The sequence below is a fragment of the Mesoplodon densirostris genome, chromosome 11 (genome assembly GCF_025265405.1).
Source record: "Mesoplodon densirostris isolate mMesDen1 chromosome 11, mMesDen1 primary haplotype, whole genome shotgun sequence".
In the NCBI taxonomy this organism is placed as follows: Eukaryota; Metazoa; Chordata; class Mammalia; order Artiodactyla; family Ziphiidae; genus Mesoplodon; species Mesoplodon densirostris.
In genome coordinates, this window is record NC_082671.1 from 58,365,819 (window position 1) to 58,385,713 (window position 19,895).

General features: G+C 34.0%; 2 protein-coding genes across 5 annotated transcripts in view; both read right to left on the bottom strand.

Annotated features, from left to right (window-relative positions):
- Positions 1-8,825, bottom strand: part of MUC19 (mucin 19, oligomeric) — a 123,049-nt gene extending 114,224 nt beyond the window's left edge. Inside the window, 2 exon segments of the mRNA XM_060114199.1 lie at positions 8,262-8,372; positions 8,797-8,825. Of these exon segments, the coding sequence (XP_059970182.1) occupies positions 8,262-8,372; positions 8,797-8,825 (140 nt within the window).
- Positions 8,826-17,377: 8,552 nt separating this feature from the next.
- The window catches only part of LRRK2 (leucine rich repeat kinase 2), a 142,163-nt gene continuing 139,645 nt past the window's right edge, over positions 17,378-19,895 (bottom strand). For 3 of the 4 annotated variants that reach the window (XM_060111824.1, XM_060111823.1, XM_060111821.1), the window contains 2 exons: positions 19,519-19,590; positions 17,378-18,908 (listed from right to left, as the gene is read on the bottom strand). In XM_060111824.1, coding sequence (XP_059967807.1) covers positions 18,787-18,908; positions 19,519-19,590 — 194 coding nt within the window. In that variant the 3' untranslated portion in view covers positions 17,378-18,786. The remainder of the gene's footprint in view (positions 18,909-19,518; positions 19,591-19,895) is intronic. The other variant, XM_060111822.1, reaches the window with a different exon arrangement.

Below are 19,895 nucleotides of genomic sequence, written 5' to 3' on the forward strand. Positions count from 1 at the left end.
TGTTCTGTCAATAAAAATATAGGAAAGTAAAACTTTAAATCTACATTCACATTTTTCTCATAGGTTTAAGAAATTTTTAAAAAGCACATAACCAGAGCAGTTTTGTATTTCAAAGGTCACCACCTTCATAAATACTGATTAAATATTAAATGGCTGGCCCAGATTATGTTAAAACACACTATGATATGTTCCTTTGTATTAATAAGGAATATTTCATTTTAGGTGTTTTAATGATTTTCCATGGAAGAAATGTCCTGTCTCCAAAGAAAAGCACTGCCACTCTATTGTTATTTAGCATAAATAGCATAAGAAAAGAAAACAAAGTAATTTACCTGATTTGCTTTAAGTTATTTTATCATCTGAATAAAAAAAGGGAGAACTGCTGTCATTGATAAATTTTTTAATAGATTTGTCAATAGAAAGTGAATCTTGATTGCAGCCAGCTCTTGTCCTGAGAGGTGTTCCCATATACATCTGCTAACTGAGTCAATACTCAGGCATGAATATAGTAATTATCCATTGACCATGGTATTTAATACACCTCCAGACCAGCCCCATAAAGGAGAATGGCTGCACCAATGCTCCAGCCATTTTACAGAGTCAGCCTAGATGCATGAATTAGAACACAGAAAAATATAATTCTTAGATGACTTGAAAAGGTGCCTCAAAGCATAAATGATTATTCTGTTGGTGAAATGTAGAATATTTAGTTAAAAGAGTTTTTCATGTGACAAAAGTACTGTATAAACTAAAATTAATTAACTTGAATTAAATGGCTACAATTTCTATTTTACAGCTGGATACCAAAATTCATGTACACACAACTTACAGATGATTCCAGGATTGTTATTATTATGAATCAAGGTGAATTTTCTTCATATTTAAATAAATAGCATGCAAATTTGCAATGCTGTCAAGCTATAGTAAGTGTAGCAGTCAAAAACACACAATAAGAATGAGTACTTTACAACAAATGGCATGATTTACATGCAAGCACACATATTAAGAAAGATTTAGAGACATCAAAATATTTTTATCAAATACATCAAAGCATTGGTCTCCAAAAGAATTTTCTCAATAACTATGTGAAATAAAATACTTAACAATGGCAATAGAATTTTGCATAAAGTTACCAGTCAATTATATATTCAATAAACCTCAAAAAATCATTTTGGGCAACATTTTTATTTGGGGACTTAGTGGATTGCAGGTTTCTTTTCTTTTTTAGTGCTTCTCTATGCTCTAAAATTCACAAATTTCCTAAATACAAACTGACTATATCATTCAAATAAAAAGTTAAAGCATATGGTCTGATACTAAGATAAAGTTTTAGAAATTGGAGATCTTCTGGGAAATCCAAGACTTATGGTCAGCAAATCTATCTGAGAGATATAGGTGCAAATTAAAACAAACAGCAAATAGAACTGGTTAAAAGACAAAGGGCTTCCTATGTGTTCTCATAAATCATTGCCAAAACTAAATTGTGCATAGTTATACACACACCCACACACACACACACACACACACACACACATTTAGCCAAAAGATAAGAGGAAATGGTTTACAGACAGTGTTTGGGAACACTTAATATTGTCTCTAAAGAAAAATTATACAATAACATTCCCCATATAGGTTAAATACCTGGAAAATTCTAGCTATCTGAAATGTAGGTTTCAATCAGGAGTCATCCCCAAACCCCCTTGCAATAAATAGAGATGTCACAAAACCCATGCATGAACTTTTCCCTTCAGGAAAAATTCCTTGGTGTCTCACAGAGAATGCATACCCTTACAACATATATGAGGTTAATGAGCTGGGATCAAAGGTGTTCTCATCACACTAGACTGAAGACAGTAAGTAAGAATTGGAACTGAGTGCTAAAAGAAGACATAATGACCCTATAAAGATATAAAGCTAGATATTCAACATAAGTGAGGAGAAAGAAAGGCAGATTAAGAAGAAACATAGAAACTCAGAAACTATCTCTAGAGTAGGGTCCAACTGTCACACACATATCAGCAAATCCCAAGAGCATCATTGAATGGTATATTATATAATTGGCATTTATTTTTATGTCCTCAAAATAAGGTTAAACTGTGTTCAGAAGTCCCATGTCTCCCTGGGTCTGAAGATAGGCATTCTGTGGTTCATTTCAGAAAGTTTACCTTGCAGAGGATTTGGTTACCTTCATATAGAAAATTTTTTATGTAGAACAAATCATTTATCAATGATCCTGAATTATTTTATTAATTCAAAACAAACATATACTGAGTGTCATTGCAGCCATAGATCAAAACTCCTACCCTTGAGTAGTTTACAATCATGTGAGATAAATGAGTGAGGAGTCCTGGTAGTTCATTCACAAAATCAAGTATGTATAAAAACTGAATATATCAATTTTCTGTATTCCATGTTGGTGGGAATGTAAATTGGTACAGCTATTATGAAAAACAGTATGGAGGTTCCTCAAAAGATTAAAAATAGAACTACCATATGACCTACCAATTCCACTCTTGAGTATAGACCCAAAGGAAATAAAATCACCATCTCAAAGAGATATCTTCACTCCCATATTCATTGCAGCACTATTCACAATAGCCAAGGCATGGAAACCACCTAAGTGGCCATCAACAGATGAATGGCTAAAGAAAGCGTGAGATATAGATATATGTATATATCTATATCTCATGCACAGTGGAATACTATTCAGCCATAAAAAAGAAAACCCTACTATTTGTGACAACATGGATGGATCTTAAGGGCATTATGTAATAGGGAAGAACATTTTGTATTCTATTACAAGTTAATCACTAAAGGGATGTTGCCTATAAACTTAAATTATACATAATGGCCTGTCTCTGGAAACCCTGCCTCCCAGGTAATGAACACTAAGCTAAAATACCCTTGTTTAGCTCACCAGAAACATCCTGAACAGGCCCACCTGTGAATGACTTCAGGGAGGAAGAAATTAACACATCCCTTCCGGAGGCTGATGGGAACCAGGAAATGTTTGACTTTACTCTTTCTCCTTTTAGTATAAAAGAAGCCTGAATTCTAACTCAAGCAAAATGGTATTCTGGGGTATGACTCTACCATCTTGGTCTTCTGGCTTTCTGAATAAAGTCTCTATTCCTTACCCCACCAACTCGTCTCTCAATTTCTGGCCTGTTGTGCGGCGAGCAGTACGAGCTTGGACTTGGTAACAATTATGCTAAGTGAAGTAAGTCAGAAAAAGACAAATACTATACGATTTCCCTTTTATGTGGAATCTAAAAACATCTAACTCATAGAAACAGAGAGTAGAGTGGTGGTGTCCAGTAGATTGAAGATGTGAGAAATGGGAAGAGCTTGATCAAAAGTACAAACTTCCAATTATAAGATGAATAAGTTTGGGGGATCTAATGTACAGCATGGTGACTAGAGTTAACCATTTTGTATCAGGTACGTAAAAGTTGCTATGAGAGTAGATCTTACATTGTTCTCACCACACACAGACAGACACACACAAAAAATAATTGTGTGATGTGATTGAGGTGTCAACTAACTTTACTGTGGTAGTCATTTTAAATACATACGCATACTGAATCATCCATCACATTGTATATTTTAAACTTATGTCAATTATATCTCAAAATACGTGGAAAAAATTTCTGTGTTCCAAAAGTGGGCTCAGAATACACCTTGTTATATCAAAGTGAAGATTAATTTCTGAAAGATACTGACTTGAGTTTAGCCTATAAAATAGGGCTTCCCCATCTATAAAAATGAAAAAAAAAAGTGAAAACAGTTAGATCATTTTATAGCATACTTTTTAAAAGAATGAGATTAATTCTGTTGTTTCCATTCTTCTTTTAAATTCATTATAAGCAATCTACTTTTTATATCCAACCATTATGTTATTTCAATGTTAATTTATTATTTTGGAGCTTTCTTATTTAATAAATCTCATTTATATATATATATATAAGTAATACATTTACCTATCAACATACTTAAAGTTTTTAACATCAATGTACTCTTGGGAATATATGTAGCCAAATAAATTAGACTCACAAATTAATATTAACCAATATTTCATACCTTTTTCATACTATTTATACTATGTATACTTACACCTTTTTCAAACCTTTTACAGCTGCCAATGTGATGTTTATTTTCTGATCTATATTTCACTTGACTATTTTCCCTAAACATTTTCTGGCTAATGTGTTCATAAGCAAGGAATTAGACAAAAAAGGGAAAAAAGACAATTGTATAGATTTTACTCTACTGAGAGGATAAAATAGCCTGGGAATAAAATAAGAACTGATTTTTGCATATCCATTTTGTGCCAAATCTACCCCTTGTGTCACTGAAGCTTTTTTCCACTTAGCCAGGGAAGTATTTATTAGTTTTCTTTCTTTCTATACATTTACGGTTGATTAAGCAATACAAATATTTCTTCTGACTGATTCTATGTAGGCCCTTTAAATATCTGTCTTCTGTAACTTCCAGTCATCAATTCTTTACCATTCTGTAACCTACTGAAAATGAAGGGAATCTGTTTGGATCATGAATCTTATTGACTAAGAGCAATAAAAATTAATTTCAACTAAGGCACTTGGAATTTCTGCAAAGAACAGTTTTCCAGGTATATTCCTTATTTCTGACTATGAACTTATAAATAAATACATAAAATACCTGAATTTTGTCAGTAAATAACCAGCCTATTGAAATCCTATTGAAATATTTGTAATCATTTACCAGAATTATCATGGATATCTAGGAATTTACTTTAGAAATATTCTCCAGTTCTCTGGTGAATTTAGCATACTTTAGCAAATACAAACACATTTTGTTGTGATATATCACTTAATAAATGCTTTGAAATGAGTTTTGTGAACTGTTACTTAAGACATAAGAAATACATTTATGCAAAGTATAGGCAAAGAATATTTATATTTATATAAAATAGAAGCAAAGATTACAGCAAAATGCTGTATAAATTACAAAAGTCACCATTACTTGAAATAATCATTTTCTAATGGCCTATCAATTTCCCAGGTAACTGGATTAAGGATAGAAATGTTTTCTCTTAATCAAAACAAATAATTGTAGTCCTCTTTATTCTGGTTTCTCACAGAGAAGCGAAATATTTTCTACTTCCAAATTTAGAAAATAGTTTTTAAGTTAGGATATAGTATGAATTTCCTCTCTTTTACACACCTTTCTCCTTATGTTTGGATATTATTGTTTTCCTATCCTTTTCAGAAACAAACCTAAAGGGCAAGAAATACATTTGTTTCTAAAGATTTTTTTCATTTTGCTCAATTTTTAATTAAAATTCATTAATGATCTTATCTTTCAATTAATTCTAGAAATTAATTAATTGACTTTCTAAAATGTCCATGAAAGTTGTTTAAGAAATATTCTCCCTACAAAATTTTCTTTTGATGATGAACCAGTCTTTTAATTGATGCAACTTTTTGATTTGTGAAAAGTGAAATTACCAATGTGGGTCTTTAGTCTTAAGGTAGATGCAAGTTCAAGACAGAGTCATCAAAAACCTGTTGACTAATATTTCTAAGCATATAGATACAGATACACGTATTTGCCTTAAGACAGGCTTGTAAAAGCTGAAATAATACCTTATAAAATGCAAATCCAATTTTCTTACTTATTATCCTACTCTTGGTGTAGGAAAGATTTCCCAGGAGGAAAAATATTTGAAATATGGAACATTAAACATTTAAACAAATATATGCATGGATCTATCAAGATATGGAAGGATTCTTTAAATTAGTCCCTTACCTTTGCAGAAGATGCAAATTACCACAACCAAATACAAAAATATCAACTTCATGGTGGTGATTTGGGACCTAGAAATGAAGAACAGTCATAGTGGAAAATCAAATCTGCAAGGGCTCCTGTAACTGGAGTTTTTATACCCACACATACCACCGTCTTTCATCATGGGCTAGGTATGGTAAAGTTAGTGATGACAGGACAAAAGTAAATATCATAGCATGCCCCAGATGAAATCCATCTCGAGTCAGTTTAGTGTCTTATTTCTGTGACATCTTCTATCTTGAATCAAGTCCAGCTCACACCAAACACAGACCATGCCTTCTTGCCACCCTAGGCAAACAGCAGAGGCAGGAACTAAAAGCCCCAGGATTAAAAACCACATATGCCAGTGATATATATTTATCTGTACTCTACTGATCATTGCAAAAGTCTTAATACCTCAAGAAACTCAAATACTGTGATTAAATATTGTAATTGCCTCTCCCTTAACAAGAAAATGAATTTTAAACATTAACCTACCTTGAAACAAAGAACTCTTTACTTATAGATATATTACTAGGTATTTCCTTAGAGAAATATGTAGCTATCATATAGGGTATATGCATAGGTATAGACATACTAAGACATATTTAAGTGCAATACGTTTACAGTAGTTGCTTTATTACTCACAAGGATACATAATCCTCCAGTAATATACATTTTACCATGAACTTTATAATCAGATATATGAGTAGAAGATGTATGAAAATGAGAATATCTGAAAAAATGTTTTAGGACAAAAATTAAATTGAATAGAAAACGCCATCCATGAATTATATATGTAGATGTTCTGGGATAGAGGGAGCAAGTTCAAATTAGGATTTAAGAAGAGAAGATCCAGTCTGTGCTGAGCAAGGTAGAGAGGATTGACAATTAGAGGAAACCCTGATACTGATCAGCTGGACCTGAAAACTAGAAGGGCCGACTCCATGGTTTTGATGATGCCATCTGCTTCTCATCTGCTCCCAACCACTACCAATCAAAGACTTCAGTAGCCAGAGGGAAAACAGTCTTTATTCCCTCCAGAAGAGCAGAATAATCACAAGAAAGGGAAAAAGTAGCCAAACATCCCTTTCCTTCTTCTTTATTCACTCACGCCTCTGTTAATCTAAAGGAAAAAGCGATGCCTGCCTTCTTCGAGGGCCTCCTCAGTAAATACTGAATGCCTGTACTCCTGTGCTCTCTGCCCCAGAGGATCTCCTTAGTCTACTTACTGAATTCTTAAATCATTTTGAAAGTGGGCAGAATTCCTCAGATTTAAATATTTAAAATTCATTTTCCTGTTTAAGGTAACACATTTACTGAAGGCCAGGCATTTTTTAATCTGACATCAGTGAAAGTATCAGATTTTTCCCTGTGGGACAGAGACCTGGAGAGTGGACAAACAGGAGACACAGGAGCACTGAGGAGAAGGCTGTTCATGCCACGAACAGAGAGGGAGGTAACAAAGGACTGACTTCACAGACCATAATTTTTCCAAAACCCAGCTCTGATTGTCTCGATAATTCACAAATAAAGACTGTACATTGAGGACTTTTCTCCAACAGAGAAAATAAAAGTATAGTTAAGAGGGAACATTGCCACCATTACTGTTGCCATTTAAGACATCCTTTTCTTTATCATAACATGACTTCATCGTGAAGGAGATTTGGTCCCAGAGCACCCATATATCAGGTGATCATTATGACATAATTATTCTTTTATGTGCTTGACTGTGGGCTTAGGTATGTAGGAGGCCAGAATGAAACATTAAGTTACCTAGAGGCTTTTGGGGGAACTAAGAATACACAGAAGATAGAAATTTTCTATAAGTGGGGTTTAGTAGGCAATCCTATAGACGTACCAAGAAAGGCAGGATTTCTTTTAGCTTGGGAGAATCAGGGAAAATTTCATGGTTTCATAGTCTAAGGGCTGAACCAAGGCTTGGACTTGCAGAATCAGGGAAAATTTCATGGTTTCATAGTCTAAGGGATGAACCAAGGCTTGGACTTGAAGAATCAGGGAAGGATTCCAAGTGGAAAATGCATTATGAATAAGGTCAAATGCAATTTCAAATATTTCAATGTCCTCTCTCTTTCCAGGTCACTTCTTCTAATAGTGTGATTATAACGATCTACTGGTTCCCACTCAGAACGATAATCCATTGAGCCTATTTACCTTTCATTCACACTCACTTCCCTCAACAATTCAAGTACCTTCTTCCTTGGTTTAAAGTCTGTGGTCAATCATTATCATTCCCTTGCATGAACCCTCAGTTCCCTTGACCCTCTCTATACTTGCTTGGCAAAACCACAACCATGGCTTAAATTAGATTCTTTCCTTTTCCCTACCTATACCAGGCAGATGAACATGATAGGGTAAAAACACATCATCAGGCTATCTTGTCTCACTTAAATTCATTACCCCAAGTGGATCCTTAAGACGGTCAGTTATACTTTGTAGTCCCTTTGCTTTTATGCTCTTCTGCTTCATATTTTTTCTCTTCCCCAATAGCCAATATCTCCTTCCCATCCTCCCTCTTGTCAATGACCTTACTTCTAAATTTCCTAAGAAAATAAAAGCCATCAAAAGAGACACTCTACATCCCCATGCAAGCACACCTACTGGTGTTTGCACCCTGAACTCTGCCGACCTTCTTATTAATACAGATGAACACTATGTGCTGCCACATAAGCTTGACCTCCCATTTGTGTACTGGATTCCCTCCAGGAGCATCATGCCAGTAATTTGCTCATTTCTATCCATATCATCAAGGTTTCCCTCCTCTTTTGGCTTACTCCCAACCATATAAATATATGCTGTTATTTGTCTTTACTTAAAAAATGAATAAATATAATAAGACAAAAAATTTTATGGTATCTGAATTATATCTCAGTAAACCTGTTATTCTTAGCTATTGAACTCACTTCCCTCCAGTTCTATTCCCACTCCTCCACCGCCCTTAATGGTTAAACTTCACAAAGGAGCTACCTGTGCCCATTGACTCTGGCTCCTGACATTCTCTCGGGAACGGACTAACTCCCACTGTTTTCGCTCCAGCACTGCACACAATGTGCTCTTGTCAAGGACACTGGATTCTTTTGTGAATCCAATGATCAGTTTTCAGTCCTTATTTTATTGACCTCTCAACCTCATTTAACACAGTTAATCAATTCTTCCTTCCCGGTACACCTGACTTCTGCGATTTCCAGTTTTTTCCTACTTCATTTGTTGCTCCCTCTTCTGCCGATTCCTTCTCATCTACAAGACCTCTTAACACGAGGCTCTGAAGGCTCAAATTTGAATCTCTTCTTTTTTTCTAGCCACTTTACTTCCTTGGTGACTGTACCCAAGTTCTATGGATTTACAAGGCCCACTCCATCAGCCCCAACTCTGATCTCACCTCCTACCAACTCGCTCTTACCCTCTTTCCTCCATCCTCAGAGGCCTCTCTACTGTCTTTGGTGAAGCTCACCAGACAGAATCCCACGTCAGAGCCTCTGCATTTGCTGTTTCTCTCCCTGGAATACTCTCTCTTCGGCTATCCACAGACTGTGCTCGCTCACCTTATTCAAACTGGAGTTTTAATGACATATTTTGCAAATAGCTAGCATCCACTTCTATGTGTTATAATTATTTTTCTCCAGAATAACTCTTTTCAGGGTTATAATTAAACTTTAGCCTTAAGAATTAAAGCCTCTCTATATGTAAAACATTTAAATTATGGATAATTTGAATATAGTTTAAACAGATGTCCAGAAAGATGGTTAGATAACATAATTATTTGTCACTATTACTATTTTTACACTATTAAATTTAATATTAATTAAAATTAATATTCTAATTTTAAAGTAAATTAAAAGCACTTTTAAATTTCTTTTAAGTTATTTTTTACTTTTATGCAATTGCTAATTCTTCCCCTAAATACCACCCCCTCACCTCATAAATCTTTGCTCAAATACTATCTTCTCATGGACACCTTCCCTGAATACTTTAAATTACAAACCTCACTCCATGGCACTTCTTCCCTCTCCCCTCCTTCTGCTTGATTTTTTCTCCATAGTTTTCACCACCATCTAATGTATACATTTTGATTTAATCTGTTTAATACATTTAACTATTGTCTGTTGTTAATTCTAGAATGTAAATTCAATTAGGACAGGTATCTTCATGTCATTTGTTCACTGCTGAGTCCCAGTACCTAGAAAAGAACCTGGCACATACTCGGGGCTCAATAAATATTGAATGAATGATTTTGGGGTGCTAAATAAACGTTACATTAAATAATAATGGCAATAATAATCATCATAATTAGGTGTTAGTACTGAAGCTATTTATATTGAGATTTACTTCAACATAATATAGCAGGCATTGAGTTAGACACATTGTACTGAAACAAAGAAAATATTGATGGTTAAGAAAAGGTTCCCACCATTTGAAATTTCTGGTCCAGATTTATTCTCAGTTAATGACACAGGGAAAATGCTATACTAAAAGTATTATAGTTTCGTTTGATTTCACCAACTCAGATTTGCCTAGTAGTGAAAAATTGTTACAAAGTTTTAAGATGTGTCCTAGAATTTTTTCACTATAAGGTTAATAACCATAGATAAAATTTGGTTTACAGTGGTGCTAAAAGTCAAGATGACAATAAAATGTCAGTAAATTATATTTATATATGTGGTCTTGGTATGAGTTTTTTTTTTCAATTTTCATTGAGAACCAGATAATTCAATGCATATTCATGAAAGCATGTAAGCTACAAACCACATTTGTTTGACCCTAGTGCCTCTCTCCTCCTCAGACCACTCCTTTTAGGATTTCACTTCAGGTTATTCTTTTTTACCTTCTAAAGTTTTAAAGTATCCATTATTGATATTATAAGAGGAAAAGTATTTTTAAAGGAATTAAAACTATCCACTTAGCAAATGTTAAATAGTGTTCTTAAAATAATTTTTCTAGGAGGTAGACTCATTTTTGTTCTGGAACATCTCATTATGTAGCTCCTTTTTACAAGGAAATTAAGCACTTTAACTCTTTTGTAATAGTATATTGTTTGGATAAAACCATGCAATAATACTGAAACATACACTGCATAACTACGGTACATAGCTTAAAAGCACATCCAACAAAAAGAACAATAGTCAAATGTTTCCTTCTTGATTTTAAAGGATGTGGCTTAAGTGTCTACACATAATGATATCTGCCAGAGGAAAAGTCAACAGTTGAAACAATAGCATCAGGATGGGCAAGATAGTTTGTTTTATCAATAACGTTTATTCCAGAAGCAAATACAGAAAATGTTAAACAGTGTCTCTTTGGATTGTGGAACAAGTTCCCTACTTTCATATATTATTACCTGAAATTATATTTGAAAGTTGAGTGTCTGAAAATTAGAAAATTTTTGCTTATGGGAAGCCTCATACCAAAAAAATAATACAATTGAATTTTTAAATAAATATTATTCAAAGTTATATAAATAATTAAACTAATATTTAACATTAGATATAGACAATAAATAATTTTCTACAGTAAATTACCACCTCCAATTTAACTTCCTTAAATTTTCTTAGAGTAATACTTAGTAAGAAGAAGAAACTGGTAATGTTGGAACAGACTTTCAGATAGTGATTTAGAGTAAATGAGAAATTTTGCAGGGTTCTGAGCAGGCTATTATAGTGTCCTTGATACTTACGGCTATTATGTCAACATCTCTGCATAAAATTTTAAAAGGAATTTGAACACCGGCCTTCTCTTGATAAAGAGGTTTATAGTAAACCATATCCCTGACTATAGCTTTATGTCTTCTCTCTGCATTTGTATCATTGAAATGGTTTCTTGTGCTCAATCTAAAGCATATTTTTAAAGATCCCTTTACCATTTGTCCTTTAAAATTACCCCCTCACCCCACTTATTGTATCAATTCCCTCTTTCTAGCTTTCTTCTGCTTCTTAACATGCACTGCTGTCTTTTCATTCTTGTTGTACTTCTTAGTTAGGCATACTTCTCAACCCACTTCCATCAGCTTTCCACCCTATAAACGCTGTCCTCTAAATGGTCACCATGGATGGCTTCAACACCACATTTATTTGCTGTATTCAGTCCTGATAGATCCTTATTGAATGTTCTGTCTCTTTTGATTCCACTGATCATCTCCTTCTTTAAACTGTCTCCTCCTTGGGCTGTCCCCTTCTGTCTGTTCTGAATACAGATGTGTTCCAGAGCCTTCTTTCTCCAATGTGACCCTCTTCATTGGCCATCTCACACTTTCACATTTTTAAATGATGCTGCTATAGAATGAATTGTGATCCCTCAAAAATTCATATGTTGAAGTCCTAACCCCTAGTACCTCAGAACATAACCATATTTGGAGATAGGGTCTTTAAAAAGGTAATTAAATTAAAACATCATTAATGTGGGCCTCAATCCAATACAACCTGCTCCTAGAGATGCCTCTGCTGAAAGTGTTGTAATGCCCAAGGTTACTCTGCCTTCTTCAGGTATCCCACATCTAATAACTGGCCTGGGGCCCTCACCCCAACCTAGGACAACCCTAATGTAGAAGCTTCACAGGTCTCCATGAGGTTAACTGAGGCCCTGTTATGTTTGTGACACCACCCAATTTCTCCTTTTGCCCATTGTGCTTGCTTCCCCCCTGTTCCCCCAACCACGTGTGGATTCAGGGAGCACAAACTGAAGAACTTCCTGCACAATAATTTCTATCTCAGAGTCTGCTTGCCAGGGAATCCCGCTTGTGACATCTTTTTGCAATTGATTTTATGTTAATTCAATTCTAGTGAGAGAATAAACTTGTATGATTTCAGCCCTTTAAAATTAAATGATGACATTAATGATATATGGGCCCTTTTATGGTCAGTTTTTTAAACGTTCTTTGAATTTTAAAAAAAAGGGGGGAGGGATAAATTAGGGGTTTGGGATTAACATATACACACTACTATATATGAAACAGGTAACCAACAAAGACCTACTTTATAGCACAGGGAACTATACTCAATATCTTTTAATAACCCATAATGAAAAAGAATCTAAAAAAGAATATATATATATATATGTGTGTGTGTGTGTGTGTGTGTGTATACACGTGTATATATATAGCTGAATCACTTTGCTATACACTTGAAACTAACTTTTTAAATCAAAGTTTATTACAAAATAAACTTGTAACTTTGAGAGCTTATGTATGTTTGTTAATTCAATATAATTAAATAAAATAACTAGAGTGAAAAAAACACATATGGTAAAGATATTGGTTGCCATGTTCTTCATATGTCCATCATGTCAGTTATTCACTGTGCTGTTCAAACCTCTGTCCTCACTCATTTGTTCTTCTTCTGTCTAGTTGCTCCATCTATTATTGAGGGAGGTATGTTAAAATCTTTCACTCTGTCATCTAACTATTCTTTGTAGTTTTGCTAATTTATGCATACCATCTTACGGAAAAACCCAAATGAATTTTTTGGCCAACCCAATATTTGAGAATATGTGATTATATAAATTTTAATGCATATTGTGCATATAAATTTAAAATTTATGTCTTTACGGTGGATTAAACATTTTGCCATTATGAAATAATCCTCTTTATTTCTGGTATGATGTTTGCCTTAAAGTCTTTTTGTCTGACATTAATATTGCTGCCTTGGCTTCATTTTGGTTATTAATTGTATATGTGCATGTTTGTGTGTGTGTATATTTCTATTATTTTACTTTCAACACTTATATATACTTAAATTTTAGACGTATCACATAATGCACAGATGGATTTTTATTTTTTATCAAGTCTCAAAATCTTATCAACTGGATCAATTAATTCATTTACATTTTATTTAAGCACTGACACATTAGGTTTTATACCTATGAAATATTTTTTATCAGTCCCCATTTTTTGTTTCTATTTAGTCATTTCTTACTTTCATTTGGATTGAAAAATATTTTGTAATTTATTTTTTCCCCCCTCAACTAGTTTGGGAATTATATACTCTGTACTTATTCTTTTAGTGGGTACTCAAGAATTGACACTATATACATTGTCAATATATACATGTATATCTAACAAAATCTAAAGACTTTGCTTTCTCCCTAGCTAATTCAAGGACTTTAAAACATTTTTCATTTAATTAATAGCTTGGGTGATTTTTTAAAAATAATATAGATGATGCGAATTTGGGTTGTAACTGCATGAAGGATGACTTATGGGCCTTCCCAGAACCTTGCTGTCCCCAGTAGGGAGAGGATGGGACAGTTCTTCTGCTTCTCGCTTACACTGAGACGTATCCCTTCATGTTCCAGCCCAGTGGGAATACCTGTCTATATTGATTCCTGACGTTGGAGTGTGTTGGGATTTGTCCTTTGTCCTTCAATCCTTTTTTTTTTTTTTTTTTTTTTTGCGGTACATGGGCCTCTCACTGCTGTGGCCTCTCCCGCTGCGGAGCACAGGCTCTGGACGCGCAGGCTCAGCGGCCATGGCTCACGGGCCCAGCACTCCGCGGCATGTGGGATCTTCCCGGACTGGGGCACGAACCCATGTCCCCTGCATCGGCAGGCAGACTCTCAACCACTGCACCACCAGGGAAGCCCTGTCCTTCAATCCTTTTGAAGCTGAGAAAACTGCCACTATATTCACTAGGATCAGCAAATGCTCACAGGAAAAACAACTTTGGTGTTCTGCTTAAGTCTTTGTCTTCACCTTCACTTTAATTTCAGCTTGATACTTCTATGCCATTTCACCAGATCTTTTCTGTTTACCTAGGCTTTTTAGTTTTCAACAGATGTACTTCTCCAAATCATTGCCAAATGGAAACAAAACCAAAGGCAACTTGTTTTCATATTACTTTTATTAACACAAAGTCAGTTTCTCCCAGCTTCCACTAAATAAATGCTAAGCAAACATTCAAAGTATTAGTTTGACAGGATGTCAAGTTACTAGCTTTCTCCATCTCTGATACCCATGATATATAATCCAGAGGCCTTAGTCTGTCACTCAAGTAACACAGCAAAATGAATAATCAGAAGAATATTGGCTCCATCTACCAGCTTCAGACGTCAAAATTCACCTTTCTGTCATCAACAAATATAAAGCAGCTAACAGTTCTTTTAGGTTTGGGGATAAAAGTGGTAAGAATATGCTTCTCACAACAACTGTATGTGATAGTATTTTTGTCCCTTTTGACATCTGAGGACATTAACACGAAGACGGATTAAGCAACATGGCTGGCACAAGGAGATGGGGTCAGGCCCAGGAGCCCAGAGCACATCTCCTAACTTCTACAATTTTTTTGAATCTGACACATAGAACGAAAACAGAAATTTTAAAAGATTAATTCTTCTGTGTACACTTACAAGGGAGATTTTTCTACATGTTTTTGACAGGTAGGCCTTTAACTAGGGATTGAAGACAGGTTGACTTTCTTTACTTTTTCCATTATGTGCAATTCTGCTATAAAAATCTCCTTCAGTCACTGTTTCAAGTTATGTCAGTTTTCTCTCTTCCTATTTACATTACCTTGAAAATGTAAAAATTACTTGAAGGAACAATTAAATAATTTATAGACCAATTTATATCATGACATTTAGAAAGTAAGTCAACACCTGGAGAACCATATTCTTTAATATAAGGTCAATAAACCAAAAAGTGGAGGTAGGGCTTCCCTGGTGGCGCAGTGGTGGGGAGTCTGCCTGCCGATGCGGGGGGCACAGGTTCGGGCCCTGGTCTGGGAGGATCCCACATGCCGCGGAGCGGCTAGCCCCATGGGCCACAATTGCTGGGCCTGTGCGTCTGGGGCCTGTGCTCCGCAACGGGAGAGGATTCGATAGTGGGAGGCCCGTGCACCGCGATGAGGAGTGGCCCCCACTTGCCGCAGCTGGAGGGGGCCCTCGCGCAGAGATGAAGACCCAACACAGCCATAAATAAATAAATAAAATTTAAAAAAAAGTGGAGGTAAAGAGTAAAATGTCAGTAGTTATGAATGAAGGACAACTTATTTCTCTGTAATTGACACATACTAATTATCTTTATGGAACACCAAAATGTACAAAATAATTGAGGGCATTTTATGAAAATGGGATTGAGTTGACTTAAAAGACTAACGTAACAATTCACCAAGGGTATTGCTACATATTGTTACTACTTGTGTTTACTTTTGAAATAAATATATATCAGTGAAAACATTCTATTGTATGTGGCTGAACTTATGTTCATCTTTGAAATAAAATCTATCTTGCTAAACAAAGATACTTCCACCTTTATTCAAGAATTCTAGCCACATAAAACTGAAATGATCTCATTTATTTTATAATCTCCTACTGCAGGAAGAAAGAACTGTCCAGAAATTATCAGAAATTCATAGAAGGTTTTGAATGCCAAATTAAATTTCCCATATATAATTATGTGCCAGGAGCATTGTGCTAGCCAGTAATGTAGCTCAAACATAGTGGATATGAAACAGATACATTTTTTAAAAACCCATATTGTAGGAGGGGAAGGGAGCAAAGAGATGTTGAGTGTAATACATGGAAGTTACATAGAAAAAACAATTAATTCTGTGCTAAGGCAGAAGAGTTTTCATTGGATGATCTTCAACCACAATGCTCTCTCTACTCCCACTCCTACCCCACCCAACAACAAAAAATCAGAGCAATCTCACTCCACTCTGTACACAAAACATTACCCAGCCCAGAATAGGGATGTACCATCCGGAAATCAGCAGCCACAGGCAATTCATTGGAGGAGAGAAAATCATAAATCCTATCAACTACACTGATCTTCATGTTAAAAAATTAAGTATGTCCATAGTTAATACCATTGATAGAGTTGCACTTAATATGCTTATTTCAGTAAATGCAGAAAAAAATCCTGTTAACTCTTTGCAAGTACCACTTTCATTTTGATATGAGGAAATCCCCTTGCTGTAATAGGCTGACATGGAATTTAGACCAGTGTAGGATAGAAAAGTAAGTCAGTAAGCATCAATAGAACTGACAAGAAGGCAATCTTTTTTGCTACTTCTGTTCTGTTTCATCAATATGTCTTACCGTCCAGATGAAAAATAAATAGTTCACACATAATCAATAATGCCTGCCAGAATTAGATTCAGAGAAGCTCCCTTTTCTTTATATCTAAACTTCCCCCAAAGTATATTTTCTGTTAAGATAAATGCTTACGTTTTGATAATGATTAGCAGTTTACACTAGGGTTCTAATCAGAAAAAAAATTAAATGACTATTTTTTTTTAATAAATCGGTTGTTCTAAAGTCTTATTTTTTGAACAGTACTCAAGAGTGAACCATTCTTCTTAAGAAAATTTTTATGAGAATTTGAAAATAGAATATATTATGCCCATTGGGTTTTATCCCGAGATCCTGACAACCAGTTGTACTACAGAAAATTGAATAAAGCTCCAGGAGAATACTTCAGTTAGCAACTCCTATAGTGGAATGTCACATACACAGATGAATACAAAGTTTAGATGGATTACAGATTTATATGTGAAAAATAAAACATTATCACAAAGAGTTTTAAAATTCACAAATATGCTTTAAAAAATGTTTATTGCTTCATTTAAATACAATGTTCTTTTACGTATTTCTCCATAATTGTCTTTGGCATATGAATACAAAGTAACAATGAGAAATATCACAGGAACAAATAGCTCCATCATTTCTGCCTTTCTTTGAACTACACAAAAAATTAAAATATAGGTCCTCTGAAAATGGAGAATCTTTCAGGGTTAAGAATTTATTAATTACCCTTAATATAAAGAAATTTAGTCTTCATATAATAAAATTCTCAGTTTTGAGATTACTAAATGGGCTAGTTATTCTATCATAGGAAATTGTTTGAAATTATAAATATTGGCCAGGGCCAACAGATTTACCAAAAATGTATTTTCTTAAAGCAGAAATGACACTTAAATGGTTACCTAGGTACTCGGCCCTGACACTCCTACCATGGGAATTTATTTTAACAATTTAAGTATAATTTAGAAGACTAGGTTAACAGGTAACCATTATAGCTAAAGCTCCTTTCTTCTTCAGCAAACTGGTGTGTTACATTCTTGTCCCAATGGTCTTGGTGGGAGTTGTAGAATTCTATAATTCTGAAAATAGAGTTTCTACCTGAATGATGTAGAACTTGCAGGGTCACAAATTTAGGAAGAAGAAGAGTAGAAACATTTGGAATGAAGAAGATTAGGAACAAGTAGCCAGTGGTCTGGCTTAGCAGTTAGAATCAAAATTACAACATAAAAATATCACTTGAAGGACTGAACATCTTATTTACACCAATTATAAAACTTCAGGGTCCCATATTCAAAGGCAGAGTTGTAATATAGGATAAGACAGTGGCTATGTCTTTCTTGGATAAGATGATTTTGACAATATGTTGGTTTCTTAACAGCACGTTTCATGGCATTTTCTTTTAGATAAAGTGAAGTTGTATGAGATGCACTGCTTGCATCAGGAACAAAAAGAACTCATGTCCCAACAAAGGGCTTTATTAGTGCAAATTCACTGACTATTTACAAGCATATATGATGACTTCATTTAAAAGCAATCTAAGAAGGAATGTATTACATGTAAAACTGTTCTAACATTTTTATTCTATTTTATAGAATATCTAGAAAGTAGTCCAGCAATAGACCTGTCAATCACAGAATGTAAAATAAAGTTTACCTTCATTATGAGTAGCAAAACAAAATTTATCCACTTTGTAAATTTCAGTACGAGTACTGCAATTAAGTACTTTTTCGATTTCCTGTCATTACTTAATCCACAATATTAATTAGGATATATAAGAAACATTAATTTTATACATTTTTACAAAATAAAACCTATAAACATTCCTTCATATACACATTAGCAAACAGCAAGTAGTGGAAATACCCTTTTTATATGTAAACATTTTTTAAAGAATATTTACAAGATAATAATTTTCCCATCCAAAGACAAAGATTTCCAAGATCCCTCTTATTCAACAGATATTCTTCTCATTTTTTCAGCTAATTCTTTTCTCACTCCAATATGTTTTTCTAAATTTTTCACTTCATGTGGAAGATTGCTGTCCCAAACAGACAAGCAGGACTGTATCTCTAGAAAATTAAAAAAACAAATCATATTTCAAAGTTCTGCCATGAGACATTTTTATTTTACTTTTTGTTAATTTATATTTAGTTGCCTTGGACAAATGTGTGTGTGTGTGTGTATGTAAATAATGTACTAAATTATTGCCATTTATAAGAAATTACATTTGGAAAATGTTTAAAATACATTCTATAATGTATTTTGTTCTATAACTATTAAACTTTAATAAGTGTGGATCTTTAATAACCTATAACACTTCATTTTCTGAAAGAAATAAAGATTTTTCAAACACTGCTCAAAATCAGACATAATATGGATATAGGTAATATGTAAGGAAAAATATCCACATTTAGTTTAGGTTTGAGCTAGTTCTCATTTTATAGTGGTTGATATCTCTATTTCACCTGAAAAATAAATACTTAACACTGCTAAATCACTAAAACTTAATTTTAAAGATTTATATCTAAATTATTTGCACTATAAAGAAGCTAACAATTAAAAATGCCTAAAGTTTTATAGCGTATGTAATATTTACTGTAAATGTATAAACACATAATATGTTATAATCATTCACATCATTGCACTCTGCTTGGAATACAGTATCCTATTAAACATTACCTTTTTGATGTTGCATACCTTCAATACTCTTCCGGTTATACCCCAAAACCAGCATGACATTTTTAAGGCTTCCTTTATCAAAAAATAAAAGTTTTCTGTTAAAACAACATAATAAGTTGGACTTCAAAGAGTACAACTGTTCATATTTAAGACACAAAAACCTTGGAACTTAACTTACAATTCCACTATTTATGAGATCCCTCAACTATACTGAATAAAAAATCTCTCCAAGATGACCAGAAATTTTTTTAAGTTAGAAAATTTGTAATCTACTTCTTATTATCATTCTTATTAATTGTGTGAATCTGAGAAAATAGCTTAACCTTTCTGCAAAATGGGTTCAATATTTATACAGTACCCCTCCAGCCAAAGTTATA